This window comes from Siniperca chuatsi, linkage group LG21 (genome assembly GCF_020085105.1).
Source record: "Siniperca chuatsi isolate FFG_IHB_CAS linkage group LG21, ASM2008510v1, whole genome shotgun sequence".
Classification (NCBI taxonomy): domain Eukaryota; kingdom Metazoa; phylum Chordata; class Actinopteri; order Centrarchiformes; family Sinipercidae; genus Siniperca; species Siniperca chuatsi.
The window spans coordinates 7811311-7823796 of NC_058062.1; the positions used below are offsets into that span (position 1 = coordinate 7811311).

At 41.6% G+C, this 12486-nt stretch overlaps 1 protein-coding gene across 17 annotated transcripts in view; it reads right to left on the bottom strand.

Moving 5' to 3' along the window:
* Positions 1-12486, bottom strand: part of si:ch211-278a6.1 (SRC kinase signaling inhibitor 1) — a 104532-nt gene that overhangs the window by 38975 nt on the left and 53071 nt on the right. For 12 of the 17 annotated variants that reach the window (XR_006376090.1, XM_044180186.1, XM_044180187.1 and 9 more), the window contains exon 2: positions 2025-2386. Coding sequence is in view for 15 of the 17 variants with exons in the window: in XM_044180186.1 (XP_044036121.1) it covers positions 2025-2386 (362 nt within the window). In the remaining 2 variants the exon portion in view is untranslated. Of the gene's footprint in view, positions 1-15; positions 157-538; positions 801-2024; positions 2387-3283; positions 3314-12486 lie in introns of those variants that run through there. The other 5 variants (XM_044180183.1, XM_044180194.1, XM_044180181.1 and 2 more) reach the window with 3 other exon arrangements.

Consider the following 12486-nt stretch of genomic DNA (forward strand, 5'->3'; position numbering starts at 1 on the left):
TGTATGTGCACTCACTGGAGTTGGCCACAGAGCTCCAACAGAAGGACGTAGACTCGCAGAGTGGAGCGCTGCAATACCTGACCTGCATGTAAAGCAGGCTGCACTCACACCACCCCTCCTCCACCCCGGTGTCTTTCTCATGTCGTCATCCTCACTGCACCCCCGCCCCCCATCTCAAACATTCTTACTCTTTCCCCCTCAGTCCTCCGGTCTAGTTTGGCGTCTTGACATTACCGCAGCCTCTCTCCCTTTCTCTCTCTGTTTAAAAAAAAACACCTGCATTAGTCTGCAAAGCAAATTAACGCTCACCCAAACAGACGCACAGAAGGCTCTGTGTACAGTTTACAGTATCGTCCACTCAGCCTTCGTCTAGCTTGGGTTTCTGCCTGCTGAACATACACACACCGTCACCACAACAAACACAACAGCCGTGTAATGTAATCCCAAGCTGGCACATCCTTATTCCACACACACACACACACACACACCTCTACAACAGCCTCCAGCTTCCACTTTCAAGCTCCCAGTTCCATCTCACCTGCAGTGCACCTGTGCCTGTCCACCACTCCAGTCATCCCAGGCTGTCCGTCAGGTGCAGCGAATCCTCATCGCGTTTTTGCCCGTCTCTCCCTCCCTCTGCTTCTCTAACCCTCCCTCCCTCTCTCTCTGTCTTGCTCTCCAGTAGCACATGCAGCGGAAACTCTTTATTTAATTAATTACAACACCAGCCGATTAACTCCTTCGCAGATGGGTGGCTGGCTCCTGCTGATGCTAGCTAATTGAGCAGCGGGCTGCTTGACTGGCTGCTGTGCTCCTCTCCCGCCCCCGTTTCCTCGCTGTCCACGCTTTGCAAATCCACGAGATGACAAGGAATCCTGGGCTCTGCTGCTTCCTCTCCCGTGCAGTGAAAATGCCCTGTCACTTTAGGATCTGTCCACTCTGCTGCTTAAATTTTCAACAGTCTGCCTTCCACTCGTTATTTCTCTCTCCCTTCTGTCTTCATTATTGTATAATTCCTCCTTCTGTACAAAACCTGACCTTTGCAATGCGATATCCCTACTTGCCATTTATGGGAGAGGTTGCCACGGCAACTATGGACTCCACCTGTCTTTTACCCGCCCACCCTCACTCACTCCTCTCTCTCTTTCATTCCCTTCCCTGATGTGCTTTTCTCTCACGTCATTACACTGAATTTACCCTTTTTTTAATTCACACAACTCAGTGCTCACACAAAGAGAGAGTGTGTTTGTGTACACTACAGTATAGAATGTGCATGTGTGTGTAAGTGAGATAGAAAAGAACGAGTGAAAGCAGTTGAGGCTGTGAAACTGGTTAAAGTATAGACTACATTTGGAGGGGGAGAAAATTTGATAAAAAGATGCAGAGCAAAGAAGAAACATTATCTCCAAGTGTTCAGAGAACTTCATTAGCATAAGTGCAATCAATATTGTTTATGTGTGTGACTTCACATCTTCCTACACACCTCAACAGTGCCAGTCTTGCCCTCTCTGTAAAGTTCTGCAGGTTCTGGCAGCAGAGAAACAAAGAAAAGCTTGGCTGTGACAGTTTAATAATGACCTCTAATAATACAGATACAAAGACCACCTGACAGCCTTCCATTATTTATTTTCTCTCCCTCAATTATTTCAATGAGCACAATGTGCAGCATTGTGCTGCTTTCACTCTGGATGTCATCTGACAAGAGACTTTTTGTTGCATGACGACACATATGAAGCCACCCAAAAACTGTATACGTGATGGGCCTTTCTGTCTCTACATGTGATGTAATTTTTCTGTCACCAAATTGGCAGTAGTGACCAGTTTATTGCCAAAAGAAACACATATTGAGCACCAAATGAAGTGCACCATATGTGTCTCCAAATGGCAGTAAAGGGAAGAGAAAAACAGACAAGTGAAAAGTAATAATTAATAACTGAACATCAATTCGACAATGACATTGCAATATTGTCAGACACAATTCTTTTCAAGGGTAAGAAATCCTCATGAGGTGGTGAACTGCGTACCTGTTCACGTGCAGACCGCTCTGATGTACCCCTCATGCTGGCGTGGGAGGGTGAGGGTGATGGTGGGTTGTGGTGCGGGCTGTGGTGCGGGCTGTGGTGCGGATGCTGCAGCTGCTGCTGCTGCTGCTGATACTTGCTTTTCAGGTGATCCATGAAGGCATCCCTCTTGCGTTCCATATCAGCCTTGTGCAGGTTGGTCAAGGCCTCCAGGCTCTGGGCAGCGCTGACGGTGTGCCGGTGCTCCGACGTGTGCACCAGGCCCACATTGGAGAAGCGCCGAGCGCTGTTCCCCAGCGTCCGGTACTCTCGTGGATATTCCAAGTCATCTGTCGAGATCACGTGACTGCCACCACGCTCGGGATCTGAGGAACGAGGACAGAAGAAGGGAAGGGAGGATGAAGGATAGGAAGAAAATAAGGGAAGGGAAGAAAGAAGGAAGGGATGGAAAGTGTGCAAGAAAGGGGTGAATCACCACCAACACAAGCATGCAGAAAGATTTCAGGGTGGAGACGTACATACACAGAGCAGGCACACATAGGTGGAAACAAATGGAGCAGAGAGAAGGAGAGTGGAACAAATAAGGCACAGAGAGGACAGGAGGGAGTGAAGAGAGAGAGAGAAAAAATGGGATGGGATGTTAGACTATTTGCCACCAGGATGGAGCGCTTCCCTGCAGAATTATTGATTTCAAGTTCTGAAGGGAAGAAAAATGAGAAAAGTAAAATGCTTCTGCAACAGATCAAAAGAAGAGGCTCAAACTGAATTAGTTTTGCTGGATATTCCATTGTGATATGCCTGCTTGACATCTTAAGTGGCTTTCATTGTTTTCGTAGGAAACAGAGACAAACATAATATTGAAAATTGAGGTGATTGAAAGTCAAGTGGGAACATGAAGGATCACTTCTTTCATATTTGTCCGTGTTCTTGCTCTTTCTCACCAACTCCTGACCATCTATCTGAGCTTTCCCTCCATCCCTTGACACCCTCTGCGACTTTCTCTACATATTCTCACTGTCTATTGTCTGGAGGTTGCTGATTCTGCTGTCCGTTTTTAAAGGAGGTGCATCGCTCTGACAGCCCTTGGCCTTTTATCAGAGCTCTAACTGACAGACAACACAGCCCGAGGTGGAAGGCACACAGGCAGGGAGGGGAGACAGCCGGGAGGAGACGGTATGGTTACACAAAAAATATGTGACTGGAAAAAGGAATTAACTTAAAGCGTGATAAAAGAGTAGGGAGCCATTCGCCCGGTGAGTTACCTTGTTTAGGAAAACAGGCCCCGGCGTTGGCTAGAAGAGAAACATGCCAAGGGTTAATTTGTGTTTGTGCACAAATGTGCAAGCAAACGCACCAGAACACCATCACATGACCATCAGAAAAGAGCTATTGTGAAACGATAGCACTTTCTCTGAATTACAATTAGTTAATGCATTATATATGCATTATAATGAATTCATAAGGGTTAACATATGGGGAAATGGTTTGCTATGAATACTAATAGTATCTTACAATAACCTGCAGAATGATAAATGAATATTGTATATCATGCATTTTTACACAGAAATAGTTCATACATAATGTTTCTTAAAAATCAAGAATTTTATTCATATTTGACCAAATGGCAAATTAACTCCATATAAACTTCAGATTTTCAGCAGGTCGAAAAACAATCAATTCAGAAATGGATAATTTAAAAAAAACACTGGTTAAACTAAAAGCACAAAAAGTGCTGAGGCTTAATAGGGCTGAATGAAGTGGACCATCTGTACATTAAAGGCTCATCAGTAGCATTAGGATGAGCTGAGCAAGTATGCAGCAGAGGGAGGCTCCTTGGGGCAGGAGCAACAAATGGACTGTTAATGAACGCCGAGGAAGAGAAGAGGAAGCTGGCCAGATGGAGGCCCAACAGAGCTGCAACGCTCTCCAGTGGACAAACCCTAACACAGAGGAAGCCTGTTAAGGGCAGAAGGTCTGCGATCATTCAAACGCAGCTGCAATAAAACTGCACGCTCGTTGTAAACGGAAAGATTCTCGGAAAGATATCACATTCAAGTGTGATCAGCTGTTTCAACACCATGCCCTTACATCCACCACATTATGAAGTGCTGATAAACTGAACAGGGGTGAGGTGAAATTGACTGACCTCCTGGCTAATGGCATTAGCATTGAGCTCTCTGCAGCGCACCAAGGCCGCCAGCCATATTCATCTGGCCCCCTTGCAGCCTCCCAGATCCCGGGTTTACACTTCATTAGGCTGGAGCTTATTGTGCATCAGCTAACAAGGACCTGACTCAAGGGCCCCATTACAATGGCTGGCAAAGCTGGGCCTATGTACTATGGCTTATTATTGTGACTGAGCATCCGCAATGACAGTGAAAAGCTAGGCTATGCCGCCTCTAGACAAACATAAAGCTGCAAAGAGAATGAAACACTGCATCAACAAAACAATACCACTAACATTTATAGTTATCAATTTAAGAAAGTTTAAGTCCTAACAGAAGTTAAAATGCTAAACAAGTTAATGGCTTGCAGATACCTGCCAAAAGAAATGAACTCAATTTTGTTCAAATTTGCACCTCTTTGTACCACTGGTTTGGAATACAGACCAAAAACTTTCCAAACTGCACTTTGTGGATATACTTTCCAAAGCTCTATACAAAGCCCTCATCTTGAACACAGCGGGAGTAAAAGTTGTGTGGGCAGGAGAGTAAGAATAGAAAATGGGAACAGGTTATTCATCTTTACTTTTGTCATTCACAGCCAATATATTTCCACATAAGCTGGCAGACAATAACCCTGACAGCCAAAACAATCTGTGCATGCCCACGCAATGCCAGCATCATTTAAACCTACATAAAAGAGCCTTGATGGGGTGGGTTTCTGGTGAACACTCAGAAGCCTCAAGGAAAAAGTGCAGCATGTTGGTCAATGAAATAATAGAGGACCTGAATGACAAAGGGAGCCTGCAATCAGAACCGATAAGATCTGTGAGCCCAGCCAATGAGGCCTGGGCTGCACTGCGAGATAGAGAGCACAGTCAAGAGCATTAACCTGCATAAATAAAAACGAGCCCGCTGAGGTGGGCACTGAGAGATAAGACAAGACAAACAGGCGAGGAGAAATCACCTGCGCAGAGAAAAAGATACTGCAAGGCAAAACAAACTAACAAAAAAACTACTTCTAACAACCAATACAGCCTGATTAAGCAGTCCAACTATATTTGGTCTTTCTCTGGGTTTATGCTAAATGAATCAAATCTAAAACCTCCTTCCATCAGAGGAGCTTGGTCCATAGATTGAAGATGATCCAGAAGAAAGATGACAAGTGGATTTTTAGGGGTCCAAGCAGCAAAGCTCACTGCTGGAGCCTTATTGTTTTTGTTGTTGTCTTATTTTTCTGTGCTAAAAGTGTTCGTGCAGCAAAAACCGTAAGACCAAAAGTCAGCAAAATTAGCTGGTGGTTTGCAAATTCCACCCAGTACTCAGGCACATAAAATGACACTCATTGTTCTCAAGGTGGCGCTGTAACTATCAAGTTTACGTTTTCGCAATTATCTCGAAAACGCCTTGGCCTAGAGTGAAAATTCTTTCATCATTTTAATCTCTCATGTCATCTGCATCTGGTCTTCTGCTCTAAAAATGTAAAATTTTGCGATTTTTTTCTCAATTTTATCAAAATCCTATTTTCGACATCTTGTCAAGCCAATCAATTTTTATTAAAATAGCAACAAATGCAGTCATGTGAAACACGTCTTCACTGAAGGTCATAAGCTACATCAATTAACAGCCATTTTTTCACAATTATTAAGATCTGTACTGCATTTCACTGAGCCATATTCTCAACTTTTTGAGTCACCAGTCTCCACCACCTTCAGTAGGTTATTTATATATATAGGGAAATTCAGTCCGTGACATGAGGCATTTGCCAACCCACCCACAACAACTATCAACATACACACACATAATAATATTCTGTATCACCACAGCCAAATCCTGGACCACATACTTCCAAAAGGGAAAGGTGTTTTTTTTTTCAGTCACCTGCTGAACTCGACTTTCAACTCAGGAAGGGAAGTTACTGCTCATCATATGCATGGACATATGGTATGGAGAATCAGGAGGTGAGAAGGAAAAGTGGATTGGGTGTGCTTTGATGGATTTGAAAGAGGCAGGCGGTGTAGCTTTATATTTTGGGCATGTTAAACAAGTGGGTCAGAGGGAGTGGAGGGTGTAAGAGAGGCTTCAAGTCTCACAGAATGATAAGCAATGTAAATATTCATTGGAAGGATGCAAATATGCATACACTTTCTGTATGGACATAAAAAAGGTAAAGCGGCTAGAACACACTATGGTAACTGTATTTAATGTATATTACGGTTGCAACTAATGATTATTTATTTATACTGTATCAATTAATCATTTGGTCTGTAAAATGTCAGAAAATAGTGAAAAAGACCCATTATACGTTCACAGAGTCCAAGGTGATGTCTTGTTGTTTTATTGAACCAACAGTCCAAAACCCAAAGATATTTAGTATACTATCATATATGACAAAGGAAAACAGCAAATATTCACATATGAGAAGCTAAAATAAGAGAAAATAACAATTAATAAACAATTAATCGATTATCAAAATAGTTGCTAATTAATTTTCTATCGAATGACTAATCGATTCATTTACTTAACGTTTCACCAAAAAGGTTTGGTAAAGTTGTAAATTATTTATGTGTATTATTTAAAATGTAGCTCTCTGAATAGTGTCTGTGTCACCTCTTTGGCACATACAAGGTCTTCTCTAGCTGTGATTTGAATAGTCTCGACTATGCACTGTTAGACACCAGGGAAAAGAAGTGCCATCAGTGAATAAATAAACAAGAGGGTAATAAATCGAAAAACATATTGCTAGTTTAAAGAAGTCCCTGAAACAGAACTTTCTGTCCAGAACATCACGTCACTTACGAAGTGTGTTTGCACCCGGAACTTTTGCATAATTTTATCAGACAAACTTTGTATTAATGAATGTGCTGAAGTCTGCCACCAAATTCCCAAAGAAAAGCAATCTTTCATTGTAAGTGTGTAAAATGTTTAGTAATGCCAATACAATACTGTTTTCTTGTTTTTATGTAATTTACTGAGATCTGTGTCTCACAGCTCTTTTAGAGTGGTCCTCATCACTCTTTTAATTTAATGTGGCAATATGCACTTCTGTACTTCTGTATTTGAAACATATTGTTTGTCTGCTCAAATGTGCTTTTTAATGCATGTATGCTGATTGGCATAAATAAAATATATATGCATATATTAATTAATTCCTTTATTCACATAGAGGGAATATACTGGGAAAATAGGTGGTCATTGGCTTTAGCTTCTCTGTGTGGTTCAGTAGCGTATTTTTTAAATGTATACTTTTTAATACTTTTCTTTGGTCTGCTGTCTCATTCATATCAGATTACCATACAGCGTCCTTTAATGTTTCACTGTTTATTACAATTAAACCCAGCATTCAATCAACTATCCTAATTATCTTTCTATGCTATCATATTTTAGTTTTTTCTCTGTAAAGGAATTATTCTTGTGACTATTCTTTTATTCTTCCATGTTGAATTGTGTTATTAAAGGGGAGACAGTTTTTTTTAAGTTTCTCTGATAGTGCCTAGAAGGCCTGTCACTATGCAGATGGTTGGGGAAGGCAAGGCGAGCTCTTCCCTCTGATACACAGCCTAATTTACTGCAAGCATGGCAGGGCTCTTTGTGGGATGCTGGCTGTGACAGCACAGGGTGGATAGACCAGCTGAATATTAACCAGAGAACAGGAGGAAGGAGGGAAGAAGTAAAATCGAGTAGAAGTACATGAAAACAGCAAACTGCAAATCCAGCATGTCTATTAAGGCTACTGGCAACAGGAAATAAGCCAATCAGCAAGGCCTACAGCTATTGGCAATTGTACGCTCCACTGGGAACAGTTAAAACAAATAATTACAAGGAGAGAGGGGCATGGCAGGATTAAAAATAACCTTCTGAAAAACCACCAATCAGACCTCTAAAAACCCTGCAGGTCACAACTCAAGAACCAACTAGGGGGCTGCATTTCCACATGTATTAAACCTTAAAATGACAGCTGTGGGCCATATTACCCGCAGCCATTTGACGATAGTAGACAAAAGAATGTGAGGTTAACACGCTGAAAGCAGCTCATGTGCTGGCTGTTGACTCTCTAGGATGTTGTTGCTACAATAACTTTCGCTGTCACATAATTACTAATCCTGCAAAAGGAATGAGTGACTGGCAAGTGACTCTTGTCTTATTGACTGCAAGCTGTCACACAAACGTTGAAATTTACTACCATAGATACGTTAAGACCGTCATTTGGATTTCAATGAACAGACTCTGAACTTGAGAAAGGAACTTTTGTTTCCATCTCTCTCATCTCGCTCAGTGTTCTTACTGGTTATGTTTACTCTTCACTTAAAACGATGAGGTTCCGGGTATAAAGAGACATAACCTAGCAGGCATGTGTACTTCACTTTCTCTCTCCACTCTCTCCATTAAGGTGATTTCTGAAAGCTCTGAGGCACTGTTGTGCGAGGAGAGGAGAGTTAAAAGGGATGGCAACTGATGGCTGGGCAACAAGAGCAAGCCATCAGAAGGTCAGCCTGCATGTCTATACTGCTGGATGTAGTAAGAGGCTGAGACAATCACAAGGCTCCATATATCACAAGGCTGCCTCATATAAAACTGAATGCCCTCTTGATCATTAAAACATGTATAATAAGAAGTGACACGCCCATCTTTTCATCTATTGCTCTCCTCTATCTATCCGTCATCTGCCTCTCACCAACCCTCCCACCTACAAACTTTCTTTCCCTGGGAAAAGCTGGGGAATACTGTGGAGGCAGCCAAATTAAAATTGCAGCAGTATTATGTATCCAGCAAAGTACCTGTTAATACACAATGGCACACACACAGACAGTTAAGAGCATACTACGGCTCCACGGCAACATCTCTGGGGCTGTCTGTAGCTGAAAACTACAAATGTGTGTGTATTCAACTGGAGGATAAATACAAGAGATGATATATAAATGTGACAGAGACAGACGGGGTTGGGGGGTGGAGGTAACAAGCATAATGCACCTCTTTGTTTCACTTGTCATCCTGGTAAAAGCCGCTGTCTTTTTCTGGAATAACAGCAGGCCAGAAGCAGGTGAGAGAGCCTCTTAATTACAGCCTATTGTTGAACCAGGTCAGTCAGCACACTACTGTCACTGGGTGTGAAGAAGAAGGCACTCCAGCCACACCTCATTACATCAGTGCTGCTCAGTTTACCCCACTGGGGAGGCGGATGCTACATTTAATAAGATGCTAGATGGAGATAGGCAGAGGTAATAGAGTTTAAGAGATGGTAGATGGAAAATAAGATGTTTGGAGAGTGTGGAGACGCCATGCCTGCCTGTATACAGAGCTACTTCAAAGAGGTGCACCTCCTCTGACAGTGGGGCATGGACCTCTGATCTCCACAGGGCGCAACACTGACTGGTAATCACAGGTGGAAGATGCCTCAGTCAAAGACCTAAACAGCACTACATGGAGAGGGATGCGGTGCAGCATAAATCAACCTTCAGTTGTTACTCATTGTTTAAAGCACCATATCAGTTTTTTTACATGCTTTAGATTAATTACAACAAATCACATATGCTTATAGTCATTGTTGTTGGCATGTAATTTCACCATGTAATAAAAATCTATTTGCAGTTATCCAGTTGTATAGTTTGATATGAAGTCTGCACTCTACCACAAAAATTACCACATTTTGACAAAAATAAAAGCAGACATGATTTTCCTTATGATGGATTACTGATCAAAAGGAGGTTTCAAGATTCTCCAAGTAGATTTTTTATACCACACGACAATGACTGGAAACCAGTGGCTACCTGAAAGGCAGGAAAACACACAGGAAAAACCTAGAAAACTAGGGTATGATTTGGAATATGGTTAGCAGTAATCTAAAGTATACATGACACTAACCCATGCAAAAACATCAGTACAGTGGTTTAAAGCTGAAGAAGACCAACATTTCTGAAAAAAATATCGGTAAAGAATAAAACAGAAAAACTTAGATTAACACTACAAGAGGTGGTGTTATGATGACACCTGTTTTTTAGAGTTTAGTCTTTCTCATTCAGTTTCCCTGTTCCCAAATGTTGCTAATATTATAGCCCATAAACTAAAGTGGGGGCGTTACACACTATACATGAGTATGAAGAAGCAGCAGACTCCAAGCCCGAGTCATCATAACATCACCACAAAGCTGTAGTTGACAATACAACCACATACAGAGCAATGTAATAAGCTTGGCACACTGCCACATGTACATAAACATCAATAGGTGCACCTAAATGAAAAAGTTAGGTGCACCAGTGCCACCAATGTAAAAAGTTAGTCTGGAGCCCTGCACATACATGCTAGAAATGTCTCCTCCTGCCAGAGCCTGCCCACATGGAGATCAGAGTACAGTGTCAGTTACAGAACAGCCTCTGGTGCTGGTAAGTTATTAAGGGAGGATTCTTGTTGAAACAAAGGCTCAAAACCAGGTCCTCCAATTTAAGGGCTGTATCACTATCCACCACTGTATGCAGAGTGAAATGAAGCAAGGCTGAAGAAACAGCAACAGGAGGCTAACTGTGCAGACCACACCTGGTTTGATAGATTTATATATCTTTACCTTATTTCACCATTTGCTACTTCAAATCTGCAAGCGCCACTGCAAGCCAAACTGGACTTGTTGCCTTTTCAATTCCCCCCCAAAAATTCACAGTATAATACACAGAAAAAACAATATTTAGCCACAAAGAAAAACAGCAAACACACAAATATCTATCTGTACATGTTAGATTCATCCTGCAGCTGTCCGAAATGGAGGTACTACTTCAATAGAAGTGCCCTGTGTGCTTTAAAGCTAATCTCAATGAATTCTGCAGAGCAGCACGATGCAGCGCACTGCTGAGCTAGCGAGCCAAGTGATAAAAGCATAAAAGACTGATTTTGCAGTTGGGGAACACCGTCACCTGTGGTACCACCCAAATTATGTTTCTTGTCCTCACAAAATTAACACAGTGAACTCTGACAACCATGTTTTATAATTAGAGACTTTCTTTTAGGCATTTCTCTTGATTTGAAGCAATTTTGTAATTATTAGTGCTGTATTTTGAATTACTGTCAAATATAAAAATAGCAGGAGGTTTTTTTCCCCATCACTACATTTTTCCATTTACAATAGGAACCTCCATAGACAGTAGACCAATAAATCACACACTGAATAGCATTCAGAAGAGCTTAACAGTCCCTTTCTCAAGTAAAAAAATATGAATCTATTTTGACCAAACAAAACACACAAACACCTGACAAGCAGATGTTTATTATAATGAAATAATTGCTGCAGAGAAGCAAACAAGTTAATGTGGTTACAGATAGAAAGACACTTCAGGAGGGAGAGGCAGGTGGATGAAAACACTGTCCAATCAGAATCTGCCAGCTGTTCTTTTATCTTGCTCACACATCAATGCATATCTCCCGCAGAACACACATGAACCACATGCAAAGCACTGCCACTTGAAAGGAAAGGTGCACACATTAAAGGAATTCTATCTACTGTACTGCACCACCTCGCCTGACAGACGGGGGAGCCACAGATAAAAAATAAAAAGCGGTCAGAAAAACACTCAGGTGGAGGTCACTGGTAAAAGATATACCCCTGTGATGGCTGCCAAGGACTCCATACTAAATCATTTAGGTCTAATAGGTCATTATCTGTCCCATAGGCCCTATAATATTAAGAGCACTGCACATGCAGACCTCCACACACATATACACACATATACACACACACACACACACACACACACACACACACACATCCAGAAGCATGTTGGCACATAAAATGCAGCAAAGCACCCACTAACTGAAATATGACTGATGGACTAAAATGTGGTCGAGTAGTTTAAGCAGCAAAGAAAATCTTAGGACATAAACAGAAGATTTAAGAAGCCTTCTCTATCTGAGCTGATACACAGAGCATCTGCATATTCATGCGATGAGCAGGGCTATGATGAAGGAGGGGGCAACTCCAGAGGAAGAAGGCGGTAAGGGAGTTATAAATCTTTTCACAATTGTGTTTCTGCTTTGTATGTGTACAGTAGGACTGTGTCGCAGTGTGTCTTCCCTGAAATACATATTGTATTAGTGGTGTAAAAATGTTGTAAAAAGTAATTAAAATACTTATCTAAATTAAATTAAAATACTAATCTATATGTTTAATATTTACAATGAATCGAATAACTACATATAATGTGAAAGGGGTAGCTCGCAGTGATGAACCCACTGAGAATTATTATTATCCATCTCAACATAAGCATTCTTTTTCTAACATGCTCCAAACAAATGCTAATATTTCTCCTTGTCTCCGGGAT